Here is a 25,897-nt window from a genome sequence, read left to right as displayed (position 1 = left end):
TGGAATTACAGGCATGAACTACCACACCCAGCCTGGTAATTTCTTTACAAGCATAATGACAAGAGTCAATTCCCTCAACCAGGTGAAACAGCCAAATGGGGAATTTTCTTGGTATTTCTGAAGATTAATTTGCATTGGCTCAGGGACTTTTGCAGAAGTTTCCCAAAACAGCAGTACTGTACTTTTTTACTCCATTTGCAGATACAGAGATCAAGCAAAACTGCACCTATAAACAACCCCAATCCACACTTGCTTTGAGCTCTGAAAATATTAACCTACACTGACCTCCTGCACCAACTTCAGCAAATCCTAGGTCAAGAGCCTCAACTTCCCAAAACAGCACAGGTGTCTCTAATTTCAAACCCGCTAGTCTCCACCCTGCCTTTGGCTAATCAGTAGCAAGGCCCCAAAAAAAGAAAAAAATTAACTCATATAATTATTTTCTTTCCTTCTCCAGAAAACAAATGAAATAACACAAAACACTACACAATTCTATTTCTTCTAAATGGCTATTATAAATAGTTCAAGACACTGAGTCACAATATTATTCACCTAGACTTGAAAAGCTGTAATATTAATGAACTTGATATATTTCAATAAAAGAACGTACATGAAAATTTACAGTACAATGCCTAATTCCAGCAGGAATTCAACAGAAATTGGTACCTTTCTTTACTTTCCATTAATTTTTATCACACAGTATTTCCATGGAATAGTTTATTACCCCAATATAAAAGTAGAATAGAAAAAAGATACTTTACTGACTGACCACACAGATCACACCCAGAAAATTCAGACCACTAGATGATGACAAAGGATTCATTTACAGAAGTTAAACTTTAATCTACCGTCTCCCCCTCCTTCCTAGACAGCAGTGTCAATTCCAAGGCCATGTTCCTTCTGCTATAGGAAGTGGCTACACTGTTTTTCCCTGTAGCAATGTACTAAAGGTTTCTCTTCTTTGTGACTGAGAGAAAGCCAGTCTCAAGAACCTGTGCTAAGTGTAGATGCAGCAAGAGTCCAGACTGACATCAACCCATAGAACCCCACACACTAGTTTATAGGATTCCTGGTTGGGGAGTTCTGTTTTGACTGTCAAGTTTACTCTCCAACTGAGCCAGGTCTCCTGTATCAATAAGCAGGGGAATCTCAACATACTTATGGTGATAGAAAACTAGAACTACATGAACTAGCACTAGCCTTTACCTTGACAGGAAATACTCTGACAGAAATAGTTGTGCAGAGCTGCGTGAACTGCCATCTATAGCTCTTTTTGCGGGCACCTGACATAAGACAGATACATAAGCCAAAGCTCTATCTGCTGTACTTTTGTTCAGGCCCAGGAGCTTAAGATAGGAACAAAGCATGCTGTGTCAAATCAAACTCTAGTGGTTACAGATGGACAGATCCTGTCATCAGTAACAAAATTTACAGCTGCCAGTAATGGCCTGGCTACTGTCTAGTCAGGTCCTTTGTTGCATTTGGTCTACCATTCACGCAGGCTACTGATTTTTAGAGTGATCAGAATATGCTCGCCTACCATTACCCACTACCCTAAATTGGTTTACATAATGGCTCCAACACAAAAACTTCTGCCCTCAAGGACTGGATTAAAGAGGTAGGGGTATGTGTGGGTGGGTACATGTGTAAATTCATGGTTCTGTTCTAGGACCACCAAAATTTTACATGGTTATGCTGTTTCTTAGCATTCTCTACATTCTAACGAGATACTAGATGTAGTCCACAACATTAAACCACGGGACAGACCATCAAGAGGCATGATGAGTGAGACCGAAAAAGATGTTTCCCCAAACAATAGTCAAATCTGATCTATTCTAGGTCAGTATAACTGAAGATACTAACGACCACATTAGGAAAGGAGGGAAGGAAGAGTAAATAAATCTGGGACCTACCTTGCTTACAATTCCCACAGACAGATGAAATTCAATTCCATGCCAATCATACCCTTCGATCACTACAACACAAACAGAAAAATAAAAGTTCATGCAATATAAACAGTTCTTCCCATTCCTAAAAGGCATTTGGTTTCAAAAGTAAGAAGCTGTTTCTTATCTCCTTTGAATCCTCTCCATGCACACAACAGTGTTAAGAGTTCTGTCACTGGTTTAAAAAAAAAAAAAAAAAAAAAAAGTGGAGTTAATAATAGGTAACACTGATTGGGCACTTTCTATATGCTAGATACTGTTGCAAGTGCTTAAATATTAAAACTAATTCTCACAACAACTCTATGAGACAAGTGTTTTTATTAACTCATTTTATATCCAAATGACAATTGTCCTATACCTCTGAAAACTGCTCTTATTGGTGTTAATGCCTTTCTTTTTTTTTTTTTTTGGACACAGAATCTTGCTCTGTCGCTGGGCTGGAATGCAATGGCGCAATCTCAGCTCACTGCAACCTCTGACTCTCGGGTTCAAGCAATCCCCGTCTCAGACTCCCGAGTAGGCTGAGACTACAGGTGCGTACCATTACGTCCAGCTATTTTTTTTTGTATTTTAGTAGAGATGGGGTTTCACCATGTTGGTCAGGATGGTCTCGATCTCCTGACCTCGTGATCCACCTGCCTCGGCCTCCCAAAGTGCTGGGATTACAGGTGTGAGCCACCACGCCTGGCCGAGAAATGCCTTTTAAATAAACATAGGCAATCTCTACCACCATAGTTGGGTTATCGTAATGGTTTGTATGTGTAAGTGTTCTATATACATCATTTACTTCTTGAGTCCTCACAATGTGATGAGTACTAATACCAGGTGCTGAAGAGGATTCATTCTCTGCCCTTAAGGAGTTGAGAAACTAGCTGGACAGATCAGACAAAACAAAAAACAGTTCAAGAAATGGAAGTCCTTATTATGAGGCATAATACAGCCTCTTTGTGCAATCTTTCACAGTAAAAAATCAGTAAGCTCTGGGGAAAAGGGAGGAAGGCTTTACATAAGAGATGCTCTAAAGCTGGACCTTTAAAAATAAGTTAGATTAGCAAAGAGTGGAGAAAGTCTTTCCAGGCAAGGAAAAGAGAACAAAGACGTGACAACAGAAACAGAATCAGTGGTATATCTAAAGTCTTTTTTTTTTTTTTTTTTTTTTTTTGAGATAAGGTCTCACTCTGTTGCCCAGGCTGGAGTGCAGTGGCATGATCACAGCTCACTGCAGCCTCAACCTCCTGGGATCACATAATTCTCCCATCTCAACCTCTCAAGTACATGGAACCACAAGCACACACTACCATGCCCAGCTAATTTTTGTATTTTTTATAGAAATAAGGTATCACTATGTTGCCCAGGTTCATCTCAAACTCCTGGGCTCAAGCCATCCTCCAACCCTGGCCTCCCAAAATGCTGGGATTACAGGCATGAGCCACCATGCCTGGCCCTGAAGGCTTTCATAATCTGATCCCACCCAGTCTCACTAGCCTTTGCTCTCTGGCCACTAATGTCCCTCCTCCTCCCCATTACCCACACCAAACTTCCTCCTAGAACATACTGTCTTGGATAGTTCTACTATTTCTCCTACTACCTAGAATGTTCTCTTTTCCATGATGGGTAACATTAATCCTGGCACTCAAAAAAAAAAATAGCCTCTGTTGTAAATAATTTTTATTATTTAAGATCCAGCTGAGGCTGAGTGCCATAGCTCAGTTGGAAGAAGAAAGATAAAAAAAAATCAATTTAGAGATTTGACTGTTTTCAAAAAAGGAGGGGAGAGAAACAATTCCCAATTAAATAAATGAACCGTGGTTTTTTAGCAGTCCACCTCAACAAATACGGTTACATATACCCTCAAACTGAACACCTAGGAAAAGTGCCTGTAATCCCAGCACTTTGGGAGGCCAGGGTGGGAGGATCACTTGAGGCCAGGAATTCGAGACCAGCCTGGCCCCATCTCTACTAAAAATGCAAAAATTAGGCTGGGTGCAGTAACTCACGCCTGTAATCCCAGCACTTTGGGAGGCCAAGGCAGGCGGATCACTTGAGGTCAGGAGTTCAAGATCAGCCTGGCCAACATGGTGAAACCTGTCTGTACTAAATACAAAATACAAAAATTAGCTGGGTGTGGTGGCGTGTACCTGTAGTCCCAGCTACTTGGAGGATGATGCACAAGAATCCTTGAACCTGAGAGGCAGAAGCTGCAGTGAGCCAAGATCGCACTGCTGCACTCTAGCCTGGGTAACAGAGCGAGACTCCATCTCAAAAACAACAACAACAAAAAATAGCTGGGAGTGGTGGTACACACCTGTAATCCCAGCTACTCGGAAGGCTGAGGCATGAGAATCACTTGAACCTGGGAGGTGGAGGTTGCAATGAGCCGAGATCACACCACTGCACTCCAGCAGCCTAGGCAACAGAGTGAGACTGTCTCAAAAAAAAAAAAAAAAACAAGCCAACTATTACTCTACTCATCTCTCCTCCATGCTCTCATAGCATCTATTTCTCTGTTAACACAGTTAAAATATTTGGTTGTCCCCAGGTTTTCTTTTTCCTTTCTCTCTTACTTGTCTGAACAAGAATCATCTTCTATACAACTTTATATCTTCGCAAGACTTAGCAGTACCTGGCAAGTAACAGGTGCTCATTATATACTTGCTGATGGAAGGCCCAAGTGACCAGAATTTTCAAAGTGAATAACGACCCATTTAAACAATCTGTTGTGTCAAAAGCTAGTGTACTTCTACATTCTCACGAATATGTCTGCTACATAATTACACCAACAATTCATGAACAAAAAATTAAAGTGGATTCACTAAAAACCACCAACTAGTTTTTGCTTGACAACACAACCAGGTCCTTATCCATGCCAACTAAGACATAAATGAAAGATAAACTAATTTATTTGATAATTTAAATATTATGGTTGGTATCTTTCTTATTAAAACAGTGCCACAGCTTTGTATGTAGAGTAGCTAAAGGTATTTACATTGGCTTTAGTCATGGATAAGAGGTTACAAATTTAGAAGTCCAATACAAATCCAAAGTTTATTTTTAGAAGCTTTCCATATGGTAGGAGTTTAAGAAGTAAAACAGCAGCCTTTTCTCTGCCGAAAGCAGAGGGTAGTAGAGTGCCAAAGGAGAAAACCCTCTCCTGACTCTGTGCCTGGCACTGTTCCATGCAGAGGAAGAAATGCGTAGGGTAAGTGAGAACCTCACTGAAAATCAGTCACCCAAGGCAACAGGCATTTTGAATGTCTGTGCTATTTGAAGGCTTAAGTATTAATTTTATACATGCCCATGTTCATTTAAAACATATTTATGGCTTGGAACTTAAAAAATGTTCTAATGTGCTAGTTTGTCCACATATTAATCGAGTCTGCCAGGTTTGAACATGCCAAGTTTAAAATACTCTCCAGATCATTATGCAAAGGTATGAGCTCAATCTTTTAGTCTCAGGAAAAGGAATTTAGGAGAGAATGACTAAAACAACAGTCCTTCCATGAAAGCTACAACAGAAAAAGTCAACTCCTAAATAGTGATGAGTTACTTTTTAAAAATACCTGACAGATTTCTTACATTAATCTCAAATTAAGATCCTGGATTTTAGCTCAAAGTTGTCAGACAATGTATTCTTTGGTGGTTGTTTCCCTCCCCCGCCCCTCCCCAGCATCCTAGAGAATGGATCTTGAAATTGATTCCTACATGAGACCATCTTATATAAAGGTTGTTTTAGTCATTCACTGACTAAGCCCCTTTAGAATCCAAGTCTAACTCACTTTATATTGAAATGAATTCTATTTTTATATGAACAGTATTATAAGCAAAATTCTCTTAATCTTTTATCAGCGTTAGAGAAACACCAGTAAAACCTAGAATAACTACACTTTTATAACAAGAACCTCAGAAACTAACACATCCAATATTTTCATTTTCAGTTGGGGATCTACAGCACAAGAGTTCAGTGACCTGATAAAAGAAAAATGGGCCAGAATCTGATTACTAGTCCAATGCATTTATTCTACTACATACTACTGAACACACTGTTTTTGAAATTACTACAGAAAAGTTTAAATATCCATTCCCTAACTGGGAAGATTTTAAAAATTAGATGTGTGTGCCCCCCAAAATTGGAAATATTGTTCCTTAAAAACTTGGGTATTAGAGGCCAGGCACAGTGGCTCACAACTGTAATCCCAGTACTTTGGGAAGCTGAGGAGGGCGAATCACCTGAGGTCCTGCGGGAGTTCAGCCTACCCAACATGGAGAAATCCCGTCTCTACTAAAAAAAACAAAAAAAAACAAAATTAGCCAGGTGTGGCAGCGCACACCTATAATCCCAGCTACTCGGGAGGCTGAGGCAGGACAATTGCTTGAACCCGGGAGGCGGAGGTTGCAGTGAGCCGAGATCAGGCCATTGCACTTCAGCCTGGGCAACAAGAACGAAACTCCATCTCAAACAAACAAACAAAACTTGGGCATTAGAAAACTATAGCAATTATTTTCAATACTTTTGGCTCAATACATACACACATAGACTCTCCAGTGGAAATTTAGCTTTTAAAAGATTTCCTTACATTCCAAAGGGGATGAGAATAATTTTTACAATCTAAGAATGACATTATCGTTATCTTCTAAAAAATAAACTTCCCACAAAGAAAAAAAGCAATTTCATAGAATTCTGGGTCTTCTTTCAAACAAGCATTTCTTTGGAAAGAATGCCACTGATCCATTTTAATTTAGGGGAACAGAATGCAAAGAATAAAAGGAAAGTTGCCAGGCACAGTGGCTCACACCTGTAATTCCAACCCTCTGGGAGGCAGAAGCGAGCGGACTGCTCGAACCCAGGAGTTTGAGACCAGACTGGGCAATATGGCAAAACCCCATCTCTACAAAAAATACAAAAATTAACCAGGCATGGTGGTGTTTGCCTAAAGTCCCAACTACTCAGGTGGCTGAGGTAGGAGGATCGCTTGACCCCGGGAGGTTGAGGCTGCAGTGAGCCATGATTACACCACCGCACCCCAGCCTGAGCGACAGAGTGAGACACACTATCTCTTTAAAAAAAAAAAAAAGAAAAGAAATGAAGGGAAAGGAACAAAAATGGAATGAAGAGGGGAAAAAGGGAAAGGAAGAAAGACAAAAGAAAATCAATTTAGACATATGACTTATCAAAAAAAAGGAGAAGGAAAATAACAATTTCCAGTTAAATGAATAAACTGGGGATTTTTGGGAATTGTGGTTTTTAAGTAGTCCACCTCAACAGATATGGTTACGTATCTCCTCAAACTGAACACCTATGAAAAAAATCTTAATCTCTCTCTGCCTGATTCCTCTGTTTGCTCTTTCTTCTGCACCCAAAGAGAAGACTAAATAAACTAGGCCCCCTGAAACAAGTAAGGGAGGCAGAAATGCTAATCCATGTCATGTAGTCCCTACAAAGTGCTGGTAATGACTAAAGCGATCCAAGAGTCTTAAAGGAGTCAAGAGAAACCACTGTGCTCCTAGGCATATCCATAACCTCCTACAAGAAGCAATACACTCTGCTGCCTTTCATATCCACCACAAATTTTTCCTTTCCGATTATCAGTGTGATGTGCATAGAAATTTTAAAGAACAGTTAAGGCAGGGCATGCTGGCCCACACTTGTAATCTCAACACTTTGAGAGGCTGAGATTACATTTGATTAAGGTGACAAGAGGAAAATGCAAGCAATACCTGTATATATTAAAAAGGGAGAGAGAAAACAAAGAAGGCCTATGTAGCCTGCTAGTCAACCCAGATGCAGAATTCAACCAAATATGCTCATGTGCTCATTAAGGTACCATAACATATGCAATACTTTACAAAATAAAAAACTACAATCTTGGCCGGGCTTAGTGGCTCACGCCTGTAATCCCAGCACTTTGGGAGGCCGAGGCAGGCAGATCACAAGGTCAGGAGTTCGAGACCAGCCTGGCCAACATAGTGAAACCCCGTCTCTTCTAAAAATACAAAAATTAGCCGGGCGTGGTGGCACACGCCTGTAGTCCCAGCTACTCAGATGTCTGAGGCAGAATAGCTTGAACCCAGAAGGTGGAGGTTGCAGTGAGCCAAGATTGTGCCACTGCACTCCAGCCTGGGCAACAAAGCAAGACTCTGTCTAAAACAAAACAAAACAAAACAAAACAAAACAAAACAAAACAAAACAAAAAAACTACAATCTCAAACTGTCCACTTACAAGAAGAGTTTCAAACTCTATAATAGAGTTCCCAGTTTTCCCTTCATCTGCCAGCATCCCATAACAAGCATCTCCTGTTTGACCATTATTAAGACTCAGTAGCTCCAGAGAAGTAGATATAGCTCTTTCCTTTTGAAACTGCAAAGCAAAACCCACTTTACAATTTTTAAGTTTTTGAACTTTTTTTTTGTTTTTTTGAGACACGGTCTTGCTCTATGGTGCAGACTGGATCACAGTGGCACATCTATAGCTCAATGCAATCTCAAACTCCTTGGTTCAAGTGCTCCTCCCTGCCTTCGCCTTCAGAGGAGCCAGACTACAGGCATGTGCCACCACGCCCGGCTAATTTTTTATTTTTGTAGAGACAGAGTCTGTTTTGCCCAGGCTGGTGTCAAACTCCTGGCTTCAAGCGATCCTCCTGCCTTGACCTCCTAAAGTACTGGGATTACAGGCATGAGCCACCATGCCCAACTTCGAAATAATGTTTTTTAACACTTCTATTTTACTATCTTATAGTAGATGACAAAACACAAATTTAATTTAGCCTAGACTCTAGCCTAGTTTTATAATAAGTTAATTTCAGCAGCTATCACATAGATGACAAAAAAAAAAAACTCATCGTTTAATACTGATTAATCCTGAATGACTGGCCATAACCTTGAAAGCCTGAAGATCACCTGGGTATGGTTACAATGAGCAATGGATGTGCCACTGTGATCCACCTGGGTACCAGAGCAAGCCTCTGTCTCTTTTAAAAAAATGAAAAAATTAAAATTAAATAAATAAAATAATATAAAGCTTGAAGATCAAGATTGAAATCCCTTTCCCATCACAATCAGAGGTAGGGGGCCAAATCTCAGTAAATGAGGAAGAATAACAAAAATATAATGAGATCCTGGCATCTGTTACCAACAGTGAATTCATCCTGATAGCAACTGGAACATTCCAGTGATCCTGGCAATGAGGAACATCAATGTAACATACTCCTTCTGTTTTAAACGCAAATTTTTCTCTCCTGTTCCCTGGAATGTCTCAAAACAGGAGAATGGTCCAGAGCCTGAGAACAAAGCACCTAGGAAGAAGAACAATACAGAGAGGGACCTAGACAAGACTACTACTAGTATCACAATCTAGGTCAAGGTCATTGGAGAAATCACAAAATCACACCATCTCAGCATTGGAAAGTGATCATCATGTGTCAACAAATATTTTCCAAGTGACCATGTGCTAGATGATAAGGAAACACAGATGATTATGACAAAATCCCTATTCAAGTCATGTGTGCTAAGTACCTCAATACAGGAGTTAACTAAGGGATATGGGAGAATAGCAGGAAGAATAAAACAGCAGATTTTTCAAAATAAGTTGCCAAGAATGAACTTGGGACACCACATCCACCATCTGCCAATATTACACACAGAAGAATTGTGGTGATTCAGGATAAGGAGAAAGTAAGGCTGCAGTCGCAGCAGGGCTAGGACTTGTAGCCTCCTAGAATCAAGGTCTTGTTCTCCTATATGGTTGGTTTAAAAAATAGTTAAAGGCACCCCTGTAATCCCAGCACTTTGGGAGGCCAAGGCAGGTGGATCACCTGAGGTCAACAGTTCAAGACCAGCCTGGCCAACATGGTGAAACCCCATCTCCACTTAAAAAAAAAAATTAGCCAGGCATGGTGGCATATGCCTGTAATCCCAGCTACTCAGGAGGCTGAGGCAGGACAATCACTCGAACCCAGGAGACAGAGGTTGCAGCGAGCCAAGATCACCCTACTGCACTCCAGCCTGGGTGACAGAGCGAGCCTCCATCTCAAAAAACATTAGTTAAAGATGATTATGATCATTTCTGTCCCCCTTCATTTCTTCTTCACAAAAAACTGGCATCACAAGAAAGCAAAGTTCTAGTCCAACCATTCACTCAGTGCCAGTCTCTAAATTTTACAAGACAGTACTTAATCCTTTAAAATATTTGCTGAAAAAATAGTGCCTTCCCTTCCTGCAGAAAATTTTATGTACACACCAGGCTATTTACAGAGGTCTAGGTTACAACTTTAACTTCCAGAATAAAACTATGATCACTACTAATGCCATGTGACTTTCCCTCTGGCCGAAGCTCTAAACTGTTTACCTTCCAAGGCTTAGAGAAGTCTTTCTAGCTCCGAAGCTTCTGACACTTCAGCTCTTCATTTTACTGCTGATTATGACTCTCAGGAATTCACCTATAAAGAACTACAGGAATTTACTCTATTAATCCACAAACCACATTTCATTTTCATTTTCCAGACAAATCTTAAAGGCCTGTAATTTACGACGTCAAGAAGTATCAGATCTCCAAATGGAAAAACTTACCTCTGACATAGGATTTTTTTCTTATTGGTAACCTCTCTCTATCCAATAGAAACATACTTAACTACCATAACATATTCTAACAAACTGCTGCTATTTCAGCAATTACAATAGAGTATATGCTTTCCATAGTGAGTCAGGCCTTGGGAGTGGCTTAGCACATGGAAATTCACCAGCTGGCATCTACACTGAGATTCAAGGAGACAAATGGAATTTTTGCTTCTGGTTTTTCCAAGAGTTAACTAGTGTTTAAATTGACTATATTCTTCTGAATTATTTACAGACGAAATGGTAAAAGGTCTCAATTTTATTTTAAAATATGAAGGAGGAGGTGTGGAGTGATGTTAAACAAGATTGGTCATGTGTTGAAAAAAAAATTTTTTTTTTTACTTTTTTTTTTTTTAATTTATAGAGATGAGGTCTCACTAGGTTGCCCAGGCTGGTCCTTGAACTCCTGGGCTCAAGTGATCCTCCTACCTTGGCCCCCCATAGTGCTGGGATTACAGGCGTGAGCCACCGGACCCGGCCCCTGAATACTGCTGAAGCTGGGTGATAGGCCCATGGTGGTGGTTCATTGCATTATTCTCCTTGTTTTTATATGTGTTTCAAATGTTCCATAATAAAGATTTCAAAATAAATTTTACTAATGTCATGATCTGATGAACTTGGAAAACAGATAAAGAACAAAGTGATTCTTGGAACCAGTGATCTCCATAATCTACCTGAGTAAAAGCTGTTTCTTTTTTTTTTTTTTTTTGAGACGGAGTCTCGCTCCGTCGCCCAGGCTGGAGTGCAGTGGCACCATCTCAGCTCACTGCAAGCTCCGCCTCCCAGGTTCATGCCATTCTCCTGCCTCAGCCTCCTGAGTAGCTGGGACTACAGGCACCTGCCACCACACCCGGCTAATTTTTTGTATTTTTGGTAGAGACAGGGTTTCACTGTGTTAGCCAGGATGGTCTCTATCTCCTGACCCCGTAATCCGCCCGCCTAGGCCTCCCAAAGTGCTGAGATTACAGGCGTGAGCCACCGCATCCAGCCCTAAAGCTGTTAGTTTCTTAAGAGATACCCAAATACTGGCCAAGCGCGGTGGCGCACGCCTGTAATCCCAGCACTTTGGGAGACCAAGGTGGGCAGATTGCAAGGCCAGGAGTTTGAGACCAGCATGACCAACATGGTGAAACCTCATCTCTACTAAAAATACAAAAATTAGCCGGGCGTGGTGCCGTGCACCTGTAATCCCAGCTACTCAGGAGGCTCAGGCAGAAGAATCGCTTGAACTCGGGAGGCGGAGGTTGCAATGAGCTGAGATTGCGCCACTGCACTCCAGCCAGGTTACAGAGGAAGACTCCATCTCCAAAAAAGAAAAAAAGAGAGATACCTAAATTCTAACACTTATTCCTCACCGAACATACTATTCAGCACGACCACCATTGCTGACTTAGGCACCAACCTAACTGCTGACGATACAGTGATAAACAGATAAATGCAATCTGTCTGTTGTTGTCGTTGAATGAATGAGGCAAGTACATGGTGCCATAAACCAAACAAGAAGAGACGAATCTATGACCTATCAGGAAAAGCTTCCCAGAGGAGTTACCATCTAAGTTAAATTCTGAAAAACCCCAAAACACGAATCATTTATTTTTGACCCATGTTAACCTTTATCACTTACAGATTGTAAGACCAGCAAGCAAATGCCTATTCCTTTAGGAAGTAACCACTTTTCTGTAAAGCAGAAATTAGCAAACCATCACTCATTCAACAAATATTAGATACCCACCATGTGCCAACATACTAGACAAAAAGGATAGAACATGGTCTCTGCTCTGATGGGGTTTATAATCTAATAGCATAGGAAAACAAAAACAAATAAGTAGGCAAACCATCAAGCAGAAAACCAATTTCAAACTTCTCCAAGTTATAAAACCAGCAAAGAAGGGACTTTTGTGGGCAGAAAGTGCCAACTTTTTAGATACAGTGATAAGGAAAGTTGAAAGGACTGAAGACCAATGGATGACAGTGCAGCCGACTGAAGGGAGTGGGATGCCAGAGGAGGTGGTGAGATCAGCAAAGATACAGTATGCGTGCACCTTGTAGGTCATGGGATGAAATCTGGATATTATTCTAAGCACAATGGAAAAACCACTGCATGTAAGAGTTTTGAGCAGAGAAGTGATGGGATTCCGTTTATGTTTTTAAGAAGATCATTCTTGTTACTCTGGAAAGAATGGATTGATCAAGAATAATTTTTTACCAAGAAGAATTTTAAATGAGTAAAACCAAAACATCAAAACTGATTTTGGCCAGTGAAAATCGTCTCTGTAGTCCATTACCAACCTAAAATCTTTTAAATTGCCTTACTTAATCCAGGCTTCATCTACAGTTTGGGTTGGGATTGTTTGTTTTAATGCTTACAACCAACATGTCATGCCCTCTGAGGAGGTTCCTGGGAAGCTAAAACAAGCCCACATGCCTGGTGGTTAGCATTCTTTTCATTCTCAAATTGCTAAAGTCAGATTAATTTTCATTTACTCATCTCCTATTCCACAATCAGCTTCTTGATTGAAAGGAAAGGAGTAAGGGACTTCCTTGAGTGTCTCAGGAGACAATAAATTCTACTGAAAATCTGATAAGGAATGTGATTATATAACCTTTCTTCCTACTGCCAACTATGTTCCAGGTGGGGACTCCACTATGAAAGAAATTCTAATATTCCTATCCAAATTTGCCAGCTCTCAGAAAGCTGCCTAAAGCAAACTCATTAATTCTCTCTGAAAAAAAAAAAATCCTCAGCTGGGCGCGGTGGCTCATGCCTGTAATCCCAGCACTTTGGGAGGCCGAGGCAGGCGGATCACGAGGTCAGGAGATCGAGACCACGGTGAAACCCCGTCTCTACTAAAAGTATAAAAAATTAGCCAAGCGTGGTGGCAGGCGCCTGTAGTCCCAGCTACTCGGGAGACTGAGGCAGAAGAATGGTGTGAACCCGGGAGGCGGAGCTTGCAGTGAGCCGAGATCACGCCACTGCACTCCAGCCTGGGCAACAGAGCGAGACTCCATCTCAAAGAAAAAAAAAAAGAAAAGAAAAAAAAAATTCTCATTCCAAAGTTTGAACAAGAATAAATTTCTAGTAACATTTGTAATTGATAAGGAAAGGAAAATAAATTTCACTGTGACTCTCTGGGGCATGTGGCCAAATAATCTTAATAAAGAGACTTAATAAAGTTAGTTATGCTCAAAGAGATTTTACTCAGTCATTTGAAAAACAGAATGGAAGGAGTAACAGGAAACAATGCCTACATCTGTTACTCATGAGTTTTACATATATTTCACTTTATCTTGACCACACCCCAACAAGATTAAGTATATTTCCACTTTACTGATGAGGACAGAGACCCAGGAGTTTACACTGTCTCAAGGTCATATAGCTATTAAGTAGCTTCCATGGTCCCATATGCTTTCCATTAGACAAATGTTTAAACAAAGATCTAAGTTATAGAAATTCTTCCACATGACCAATGAACTAATAATAGGTAAGTTTTTGTTTGTGTGCGTGTGTATATGCTTCATCTGGAGGCCTAATCACCAATTATAATTCTTTTCAGAGGGAAAAAGTGCTTAGGATTCCTCTTTGGAGACATCAGACCACCAGAAAGAAGCTCTGAAGAGATACGGGAGTTTGGTGGCAAAAGCTATCAGGTTATTTGTTCCTAACAAAGCCAAAGGAGCTCCAGCATATAATTTCTGGGGCTAGCAGCAGTGACTTCCTAACAAAGGCTCTAGGGACTCATGTACGAAAATCATTATCAAGCTCAGGAGTGTCTTGTAAGTGATTTGGGATGGTGACACCCAGCAACACATACATACGAAAATAACTATTTTGTCAACAAATAAAATCAAGTAAGATAGCATACACGAAAGCACCTAACAGTGCCTAACAGAAAACAGATACACAATAGAAAATTAGTTTCTTCCACTATCTGCTCAAAGTTATTTGTATGATCTGGGTGAAGCCATAACCTCCTTGCCCTCAAAGCCCAGCCAGAATGAGTTTGCATATGCGGTGTCACATTTGCTAAGAACAACAGGTACACAAAAAGCTACATATCAGAAATCTTCTCTTAAGGATTATTTTATTTCCTCCACCAATCAGCACCATAGCATGGACAGAAAGGTATCCTTAAAGCAAGCCTTCCCAACAGCTGAGCACAACACAACTCAGCAAAACCACCTAGCTATCAGTGCAATCTGCATTACAATCTGCATTCATCCATTTCTATATATCTATGATCACTGAGCAATCATACATAGCCTGGCACATTAAATCATTATTAAACACTCCACACTAGGGCAAACTATTCTTCAACTGTTCCAACTGTTTAACTTTTGAAATGGAACGATTTTTTTCTTCAGAAAAATTCTTTAACATCAATTCTGTTCTTTAGATGCTTCTGAGATTTAGACTCTGGGATTAACAATCTCCAATATAATTAAAGTTGAGATTATCATGGTAATAATTCCTTCAGTTAATACAGTAACAACTGTAAGGATCAAATGAAAATCACAGACGGGCCATCAGGGGTTATCTAACTTTTTTTTTTCTTTGAGACAGAGTCTCACTCTGTGGCCCAGGCTGGAGTGCAGTGGCACAATCTCGGCTCACTGCAACCTCCGCCTCTTGGGTTCAAGTGACTCTCCTGCCTCAGCCTACACACCCAGCTACTTTTTTATTTTTAGTAGGGATGGGAAGGTGTTTCACCATGTTGGCCAGGCTGGTCTCAAACTCCTGACCTCAGGTGATCCACCTGCCTAGGCTTCCCAAAAGTGCTGGTATTACAGGCGTGAGCCACCGTGCCAGGCTTGTCATCTAACTTAACGTCCTAATCTTACAGAGGAAACAACTCAGACCCAGAGAGGTTAGACAACTTCTTCAGTATTATGTAGCTTATTAGTGACAGATGAAAAATTTTAAACTTCAAGTCTACTGATGCCCCTTTGGCCAGGTGACCTTTTTAAATAATAGCTGCCACTTAATGGGATAATTACAGTGCACCAGGTTCTGTACATGTGATCTCATTTAATCCCACCACAATCCTATGAGGGAGGCATTATCAAATCCATTTTACAAATGAGGAAACCAGGACTCAAACTCAGGTCTGTTTGATGCCAAAGTCTTTGGTCTTTTTTTTTTTTTTTTTTTTTGAGACAGAGTCTCGCTCTGTCACCCAGGCTAGAGTGCAGTGGCACAATCTCGGCTCACTGCAAGCTCCGCCTCCCGGGTTCATGCCATTCTCCTGCCTCAGCCTCCTGAGTAGCTGGGACTACAGGCACCCACTACTGCACCCGGCTAATTTTTTGTATTTTTAGTAGAGACGGGGTTTCACCATGGTCTCGATCTCCTGACCTCGTGATCTGCCCGCCTCGGCCTCCCAAAGTGCTGGGATTACAGGCTTCAGCCACCGCGCCGGGCCAAAGTCTTTGGTCTTAACCACTACATCATGCCTCCCTACTTTCCATTCATTCATTCATTCATTCAAATACTTGCTAAGCAAGTATAACGTGTCAGGTACTGTCTGAGCCCTAGGGATACTAGTGATGAAGATGGACAAGGTCCCTGCTCTTACGCATAACAAAAATAAAAGTACTTCAATATGAAGTACTTTTTTGTTGGCAGACGGAACACAGTAATGTGATAATAACCACAGGGGCAGCATTATGTTATCACTTACATATGAAAATACTAAAAATGTAAGATTACCACATCGCACCCATTAGAATGACTGTTATCAAATAAGTTTTGGTAAAGATGTGGAGAAACTGGAACCCTTGTACACTGTTGGTAGGAATATAAAATTACATTTAGTTGGGCGTGGTGGCTCATGCTTATAAACCCAGCACTTTGGGAGGCTGAGGCAGGCGGATCATGAGGTCAGGAGATCGAGACCATCCTGGCCAACATGGTGAAACCCCATTTCTACTAAAATACAAAAAATTAGCTGGTTGTGGTGGTGCGCACCTGTAGTCCCAGCTTCTCAGGAGGCTGAGGCAGGGGAATCACTTGAACCTGGGAGGCTTAGGTTGTAGTGTGCTGAGATCACACCACTGCACTCCAGCCTGGGTGACAGAGCAAGACTCCTTCTCAAAAAAAAAAAAATTACATTTAGCCAGAAAGTACATTTAGTCAGATATTGTGGCTTGCACTTGTAATCTCAGCTATTCAGGAAGCTCAGACGGGAGGATCACTCGAGCCCAGGAGTTTCAGGCTATGGTGAGCTAAGACTGCACCACTGCCAGCCTGGGCAACAGAGTGAGACCCTGTCTCTCTAACAAAAAAAAAAACCACTTTCAATTTTTGACAGTGAAAAATGACTAACCAAGATTTTAGGCTGGGCACGGTGGTTCACATCTGTAATCCCAGCACTTTGGGAGGCCAAGGTGGGTGGATCACTTGAGGTCAGGAGTTCAAGATCAGCCTAGCCAACATGGTGAAACCCCACTCTACTAGAAATACAAACAATTAGCCAGGCGTGGTGGCAGGCACCTGTAATACCAGCTACTCGGGAGGCTGAGGCAGGAGAATTGCTTGAACCCGGGCAGTGGAGGTTGTGGTGAGTTGAGACTGCGCCACTGCACTCCAGCCTCAGAGTCAGAGCAAGACTCTACCTCAAAAAAAAAGTAAACCCATCAAAGATAACAGGTATTTGAAATAATATATTCTGAAAGGCAGATAAACATATGTCCTCTTTAATATATTAATTCTAGCTTGAGCATAAGTAGAAACAGTTCTAATCAGAGAAAAGAGGATAAATGGATCTTTCCAAATTAAACTATCAAGATTACACATATATGCAATTCCAAATGCCTGTTTCTTTTTTTTTTTTTTGAGACAGAGTCTCACCCTGTTGCCCAGGCTGGAGTGCAGTGGCCTGATCTCAGCTCCACCTCCTGGGTTCAGGCGATTCTCCTGCCTCAGCCTCCCGAGTAGCTGGGACTACAGGTGCCCGCCACCATGCCCGGCTAATAGTTTATATTTTTAGTAGAGATAAGGTTTTACCATGTTGGGCAGGCTGGTCTCAAACTCCTGACCTGAGATGATCCACCAGCCTCGACCTCCCAAAACGCTGAGATTACAGGCATAAGCCACCGTACCCGGCCTCTTTTTTCCTCTTCTTATATTCCTGTTAAATTTCTCTCAGTTCCTCTGATGTGTCAGCAGAGACAAACTGACTACTGTACAGGTAAAGGCAGTTCATTAAGCTTTCTTACTGGACTCAGATTGCTGCTGTAGGAACTGTCTCCTCTTAAATTTCTGAGCTATTATCAGACAGAAGCAGCTCTTAATCTCGTTGGCTTCCTTTTCAGGGGAATGTGCCAAGAAAAAGTGGGGGAGAAAAGACCTAGGTCCACAGTATCTAAAGTATTGTACTTTTTATCCATTATGGACTCTAAACACATATTATTCAGCTTCATACTAGGAATCCACCATCAATCTTCTTGGTTTTATTAAACTTGCTTGGCACAGATATTATATTAGATACATAAGAGAGAAAATATATCAATTAGGCGCAACTACTACCCCAATGACACTATGACATAAATAGGGGAAAAAAAGTCTTGGAGGGAAAAATAAGTTTAAAAAAGAGATAATAGAAGGGCATTAAAGGAAGAGGTGAGTCTGAAAACAAGTTTGAGATTGGATGATTCATTTGTGTTCACCAAAGAGAGTTGTTTTCTTTTATTTTTACTTTTTTTTTTTTTTTCTTTGAGGTAGAGACTTGCTCTGTTGTCCAGGCTGGCGGGCAGTGACGCAATCTTGGCTCACTGCAACCTCCATCTCCCGGGCTCAAGTGATCCTCCTGCCTCAGCCTCCCATGTAGCTGGGATTACAGGCATGTGCCACCATGCCCGGCTGATTTTTTTTATTTTTAGTACAGAAGGGGTTTCAGCATGTTGGCCAGGCTGTTCTCGAACTCCTGACCTAAAGTGATCTGCCCGCCTTGGTCTCCCAAAGTGCTGGGATTACAGGCGTGAGCCACCACGCCCAGCCTATTTTTACTTTTTATTTTTAGAGGTCTTGCTCTGTCACTCAGGCTGGAGTGCAGTGGCACAATCTTTGCTCACTGCAGCCTTGACCTCCTGGGTTCGAGCGATCCTCCTGCTTCAGCCTCCCAAGTAGCTAGAACTAAAGGCATTCAAACCACCACATTCAACTTTTTTTTTTAATTAAATTTTTTATAGAGACAGGGTCTTACTGTGCTGCCCAGGCTGGTCTCGAATTCCTAGCCTCAAGTAATCCTCCCACCTCAGCCTCCCAAACTGCTGAGATGACAGGAATGAGCCACTGTGCCCTGCCCAAAGAAAGCTGTTTTCTAAAGGAGTTTAGCTTCATGCTAACTTTAAAAATGAGCAAGGACAGTTTAGAGCATGGGACAGGAAAGCTGAGCCACTGCTCCCTGCCCAAAGAGAGGTGTTTTCCAAAGGAGTTTAGACTCATGCTAACTTTAAAAATGAGCAAGGACAGTTTGGAGCATGGGACAGGAAAGCTGTTCCATGAATTCAGGGCAGCTTGACCAAGGTTAGAGAAATGACAATTATCAGTACAGAATGATAACCAGTAATTTTTAAAGTTCTGTTTGAACAAAAACAGACTAATTCTGCTTGACGACCTATAAAAGTCTACATTAGTCATAATCAGATTTCATGAAGACAGCACACAGCTATAGACTAACTACAAGACCAAGAAGCAATTTGGTTCTAGCAACTAAATTAAGTCAGTCCACTCATTGCTCAGACTCTAACTGGAAAGGAAGAAAAAAAAACAAAAACAAAAACCTGCCATTTCTATAGCTATACTAGAATGACATTTGGAAACGTTTTTGCTTCTTTTCATCTGAGAAGTTATGTACAGTCTGTTATTAAGCCTATGTTATTTTTCCACAGATAGCAGAGTATAAACGCAAAAAACAAAGAAATGGTAGTTGAAACAGATTCTAAGAACAGCTTATCCAGCATTTGCTTTTATAAGTCAAATGTAAATTTCATATATAATCAACTGACATTTGTGTAATTCCTCACAATGAGCAAGTACTTTATTTAGGCAGTGTAAATACATATAGTAGATACTCAGTAACTATTTGAATGAATGAATGATCTCCTGCATACTCAAGAGACCACTTCCAGGAGAAACCAAAAAAAATTAACTCTCTAAAATGACTGCAGTTAGGAAATGGCAAGAGAATGAAGGATGAACTAACTTCTTGCAATGGGGCTGCAAGAAGGTACATTATTCAGCCATTCATTCATTCAACAGAAACGTGAGGACCTATTACAAGTCAGGCACTCTTACAGTACGCACATGTGTGGCGGTGTAGATTAGCTGTTAAGAACTGGCTACCTCAATCAAATTTGGCACGCAAACGTTTTTTGTTTAGTCCACAGAGTATTGACCTGGAGAGTACTTTTTAATCAACTTTGAAGTATAATTTGCATCTAATAAAATGCACACATTTTAAGCGTACAGTTTCAGTGAGTTTGGGTAAGTGTATACTCTCATAAACCATCAATCTCAATCAAGAAAAAAAAACATTTCCATAAGCCAGGCACAGTGACTCACACCTGTAATCCTAGCACTTTGGAAGCCCAAGGCAGGAGGATCACTTGAGGCTAGCAGTTTGATACTGCACCTGGACAACACAGTAAGGCTCTGTCTCTACAAAACAATGTTTAAAACTTAGCTGGGTATAGTGGTGCATGGCTGCCCAGCTACTCAGGAGCCTGAGGCGGGAGGATCACTTGAGCACAGGAGGTCGAGGCTGCAGTGAGCCATGATCATGCCACTGCACTCCACCCTGCGTGACAGAGCAAGACCCTGGCCCAAACACAACAACAACAAAGATATTCTCATCACTCTTCATATCCTTTGCAGTCAATATTCCACCCTTACTGCATCTAATCACCACTGATCTAATTTCTATGACTACAGGTTAGTTTTGCCTCGTGTAGAACTTCTTATAAATGAAATCATATAGTAAGTTCTCTTTTGTTTTCTTTCACTCAACATGTTTTTGAGATTCATTCACATTGCTGCGTGTATCCATAATTCATTCCTTTCTTTTTTCTAAGTAGTAATCCATTGTTTATTTATCCAACTTGTTTATCCATTCACCTGTTGATGGCACTTGGGTTGTTTCCAATTTTTCCAGCTATTATGAATAAAGCTGCTATGAACATTCACGTGGTTTTTTGGTGACCGTATGTTTTCATTTCTCTTGGGTAACAAACACCTAGGAGTAGTATTGCTACATTGAATAAGTACATATTTAACTTTGTAAGAAACTGACAAACTTTCCAAAGTGGCTGTACCATGTCACACTCCTACCAGCAACAGGCCTGAACTCCTACTGCTCTACATTCTCACCAATTCTTGGAACTGTCCATCTTTTTAAACTTTAGCCATTCTAATGGGAATAAAATGCTGTCTCACTGTGTTTTTAATTTGTGTTTCTGTCCAGGCATGGTGGCTCGTGCCTGTGATCCCAACACTTTGGGAGACTAAGGCAGGAAGATTGCTTGGGCCTAGGAATTCAAGACCACCCTGGGAAACACAGAGAGACCCTGTCTGTAGAAAAAAAAAATTTTCCAGCCTGACCAACATGGTGAAACCCCATCTCTACCAAAAGATACCAAAAAAATAGCCAGGCATAGTGGCACACACCAATGGTCCCAGCTACTTGGGAGGCTGAAGTGGGAGAACTGCTTGAACACAGGAGGCAAAGGTTGAAGTGAGCCGGGATCGTGTGCACTCCAGCCTGAGTGATGGAGACTCTGTTTCAAAAAATAAAAAAATAAAAATAAAATTTTATGTTAGCCAGGCATGGCGGCACCCACCTGTAGTCCCAGCTACTTGGGAGGCTAAGGTGAGAGGATCACTTGAGCCACGGAGGTCAAGGTTGCAGTAAACCATGATCACACCAAAGCACTCCAGCCTGGGTGACAAAGTGAGACCCTGTCTCCCAAAAAAAAAAAAAAAAAATTATATTTCCCTTGCAATTACGTTGAGTATCTTTTTATATGTTTTGGACATTCATAAATATTTTTTCTTTTTCTTTTTTTCTTTTGAGATGGAGTTTCGCTCTCGTTACCAGACTGGAGTGCAATGGCGCGATCTCGGCTCACCACAACCTCCGCATCCTGGGTTCAAGCGATTCTCCTGCCTCAGCCACCCAAGTAGCTAGGATTACTGGCATATGCCACCATGCCTGACTGATTCTGTATTTTTAGTAGAGACGAGGTTTCTCCATGTTGGTCAGGCTGGTCTCAACTCTCGACCTCAGGTGATCCGCCTGCCTCAGCCCATAAATATTTTCTTCTAAGAAACGTCCATTCAAGTCTTCTACTTATTTTTTAATTGGGCCATTTGTCATATTATTAAATTTTTAAAGTTTTTTTTAACATATTCTGGATATATATATATAGCATGTGTAAATATTTCCTCCCAAGTCTGTGGCTTACCTTTTTAGTTTCTTACAGTGTCTTCTGAAGAACAAAAGTTTTTAATTTTAATAAAGTCCAATTTATCAATTTTTACTTTTATGGTGAGTGCTCCTTACATGTGCTAAAAAAAAAAAATCTGCCTATGTCAAGGTCTCAAAGATTTAGTCCCATGATTTCTCCTATAAGTTTTATGCTTTTAGTTTGTATGTTTAGGTCTACAAACCATTTTGAATTAATTTTTATGTATGAGACTGGGATTGAGGTTCATTTCTTTACATACAAATATCCAGTTGTTCCAGCAATAGCTGTTAAAAAGACTATCCTTTCCCCTTCTGAATTATGTTTGAGTTATTGCTGAAAATCAATTGACTATATATGTATGTATCTATTTCTGGACTCTTTATTGTGTTCCAATGACTTGTAAATATTGCACTGTCTTGATTACTCTTGCTTTATAATAAGTTTTGAAATCAAGTAATTTTGTTTGTTCTTCCTCTTGTAAATTGTTTTGGCTATTCTAGGTCCCTTGTATTTCCATGTGAATTTTAGACTCAGAAAGTCAATTTCTCCCCAAAAAGTCCTGCTGAGATTTTGGGGAAGACACAATCTTTAGATTATTTGGGGAAGACTGGACAGTTTAACAATATTGGGTCTTTCAAATCATGCAGATGATATATCTCCACTTATTTAGGTCTTCTTTAACTTCTCTTGGCAATGTTTTATAATTTTCAGTGTAAAAGGTCCTATATTTTCTTTTCTTTTTTTTTTTTCTTTTTTGAGACAGGGTTCTGTCACCCAGGCTGGGGTACAATGGCATAATCTCAGCCCACTGCAACCTCTGCCTCCTCAGTTCAAGTGATTCTCCTGCCTCAGCCTCCCAAGTAGCTGGAACTACAGATGCCCACCACCATGCCCAGCTAATTGTCGTATTTTTAGTAGAGATGGGGTTTCACCACATGGGCCAGGCTGGTCTTGAACTCCTAACCTCAAGTGATCCGCCCGCCTTGGCCTCCCAAAGTGCTGGGATTACAGGCGTGAGCCACTGCACCCGGCCAATATTTTCATTTAATTATTTCATTAAGTTTATTATTTCGTTATTTTTATTAGATTTATCCCTAAGTATACACATTTTTTAAATTTAAATTGTTCATCAACATTTTAAAATAAAGAAAATTCACAATTTAAAAATTCCAGACTTCTGGCTTCTTTTTGAAAAGAAATCAGAAGATCAGCAATTCTAAGTCTACACTCCTTCTTGCCAACAATATACTAGAACTAACAAGTGGATACCTTAGAGTACGTACTCTTCAATTTGCCACAGTTCCTGCCACTCTTTATTAAAACCCATGATATACCCAATACCATTCATTTAAGGCACCTGCTTGGAGCCTACAGCGAGCAAAAGGCTTGAGGGAAGAGGAAAGAGCATGGTATGATTAGATACGCATTTTAAAACTCTGGCTTCAGTGTGGAGAACTGACTGAAGGGAGTTAGAGGGAATGATGGACGGAAGAAAACCAATTAAGCATTTATTTAATTGGTTTAACTGGAAATAGGGTGGCTTAGACTAGCTAGAGTAGTTTTAGTGGCAGAGATGAGAAGGTGACAAATGAGGTAATATTTATGGAGTGATTATCAACAGAAATGGATGATGGAATGGATGTGAGGAGGAAAAGGGAGATGCCAAAGGTTCTCCTTCAGGTTTCTGACTTATGTTAACAAGGTAGACACAAGTGCCATTTACAGAAATGGGGAATGTTGGAGCCAGAGCAACTTTAGCAGTAGGAAACGAGGATTAAGAGTTCAGTTTGGAATGTAAATTTGAGATGTCTGTGAGACATCCCAATGGAGATAGAAAGTGACTAGCATTCAAAAAAGATGGAGAGGCTGAGCACAGTGGCTCACATCTGTAATCCCAGCACTTTTGGAAGGCTGAAGCGGGTGGATCACTTAAACCCAGCAGTTCGAGCCCAACCTGGGCAACATGGTGAAACAAAAAATATTCTAAAAAAAATACAAAAATTAGCTGGGCATGGTGGTGCACACCTGTAATCCCAGCTACTTGGGAGACTGAGGTGGGAGGATTGCTTGAGCTCCAGGGGTGTAGGGTGCAGTGACCTGAGATGGCATCACTGCACTCCAGCCTGGATAACAGAGTGAGCCTCTATCCCAGAAAAGAAAAGACGAAAGAAAGAGGGAGAGGAGAGAAGGAGGGAGGGATGGAGGGCAGGGAGGGAGACAGACAAAATGATGAAGATACACATTTGGGAATCATTGTCATGTAAGTGTTATTTAAAGCTATGGGACCGGATGAGGTCTCCTACAGAGAGAAAAAATAAAAGGATTTAAGGCTGTCTTGAGAAAATCTCACACATGGAGGCCAAATTGAAAAGGAGCTAGCAAAAGAGACAAAAAATGGCAGGAGTGGTAGAAAGAATGGCCTAGCCGGGTGCAGTGGCTCACGCCTGTAATCCCAGCACTTTGGGAGGCCGAGGCAGGTGGATCACGAGGTCAGGAGATCGAGACCATCCTGGCTAACAGGGTGAAACCCCGTTTCTACTAAAAAATACAAAAAAATTAGCCGGGCGTGGTGGTGGGCACCTGTAGTCCCAGCTACTCAGGCGGCTGAGGCAGGAGAATCACCTGAACCCGGGAGGCAGATCTTGCAGCGAGCCGAGATCTCGCCACTGCACTCCAGCCTGGGCGACAGAGCAAGACTCCGTCTCAAAAAAAAAAAAGAAAGAAAGAATGGCCTAGCCATTAGGAGAATAATGTCCTACAAAAAATCAACTATGTCAAATGCCACTTGAGAGGTAAAATAAGAATTCAATTCATTCATGCATTCATTCATTTATTCAAAAAGTACTTATTAACACCTACTACATGCCAAGTACTGTTGGTATTGAGGATACAGAAATTAACAAAGTCCCTGCCCTTGTACAGACTATCATCTAGTGGGAAGAGACGGACAACGGAACAGATAAATGACAAGTGGTAATAAGTCCTCTGGAGAAAAGTGAAGCAGGATAAGGAGAGTAAGGAATGCCAGGGATTGAGGAGTAAGGTTTTGTTTTTGTTTTTGTTTTTTGAGACAGAGTCTTGCTCTGCTGCCCAGGCTGCAGTGCAGTGGCACGATCTTGGCTCAATGCAAGCTCCTCCTCCTGGGTTCACGCCATTTTCCTGCCTCAGCCTCCCGAGTAGCTGGGACTACAGGCGCCCAGCACCACACCCGGCTAATTTTTTTTTTTTTTTTTTTTTTAAGTAGGGACAGGGTTTCACCATGTTAGCCAGGATGGTCTGGATCTCCTGACCTCGTGACCCACCCGCCTTGGCCTCCCAAAGTGCTGGGATTACAGGCGTGAGCCACCACACCTGGCCACTTTTTTAACATATGGTAACCTCTCTGATAAGGAGACATCTGAGCAAACATCTGAAAAAAGTGAGGAAGTAAACCATGTGAAGGGAAAAAGTATTTCAGGTAGAGGGAACAACAAGCACAAAGACCTGGCAGATGCAGGAAAAGCAGGGAAACCAATGGGGTTGCCACAGAGTAAGCAAAGGGAGGAGTGGTAGATCTTGAAACAGACTTTAGCTACTATTAATAACTGGAGAAGAGATAATAAGAAATCAAGGGCAGAAGCAGAGAATGCACTTCAAAAGAAGGTATTGTAGACCAGGCATGGTGGCTCACACTTTTAATTCCAGCACTTTGGGAGGCCGAGGCAGGCGGATCACTTGAGGTCAGGAATTCAAGACCAGCCTGGCCAACACGGCAAAACCAGTCTCTACAAAAGATACAAAAATTAGCCAGGTGTGGTGGCTCACGCCTGTAATCCCAGCTATTCAGGTGGCTGGGGTGGGAGAATCTCTTGAACTCAGGAGGCAGAGGTTGCAGCGAGCC

The 25,897-nt window shown here is 41.2% G+C and overlaps 1 protein-coding gene across 4 annotated transcripts in view; it reads right to left on the bottom strand.

Annotated features, from left to right (window-relative positions):
- Positions 1–25,897, bottom strand: part of MRTFA (myocardin related transcription factor A) — a 232,145-nt gene that overhangs the window by 187,033 nt on the left and 19,215 nt on the right. Inside the window, exons 1-2 of one of the 4 annotated variants that reach the window (XM_063622897.1) lie at positions 10,289–10,386; positions 1,914–1,975 (exon numbers count right to left, since the gene is read on the bottom strand). The exons of 2 other annotated variants lie outside the window; for them this stretch is intronic. Coding sequence is in view for 1 of the 2 variants with exons in the window: in XM_063622894.1 (XP_063478964.1) it covers positions 1,914–1,975 (62 nt within the window). In the remaining variant the exon portion in view is untranslated. Of the gene's footprint in view, positions 1–1,913; positions 1,976–10,288; positions 10,387–25,897 lie in introns of those variants that run through there. One more of the 4 variants, XM_063622894.1, reaches the window with a different exon arrangement.

This window comes from Symphalangus syndactylus, chromosome 18, assembly GCF_028878055.3.
Source record: "Symphalangus syndactylus isolate Jambi chromosome 18, NHGRI_mSymSyn1-v2.1_pri, whole genome shotgun sequence".
Taxonomy (NCBI): domain Eukaryota; kingdom Metazoa; phylum Chordata; class Mammalia; order Primates; family Hylobatidae; genus Symphalangus; species Symphalangus syndactylus.
The sequence above is the reverse complement of the archived record's forward strand: the minus strand, read 5'-3'. Positions and strand labels throughout refer to the sequence as shown.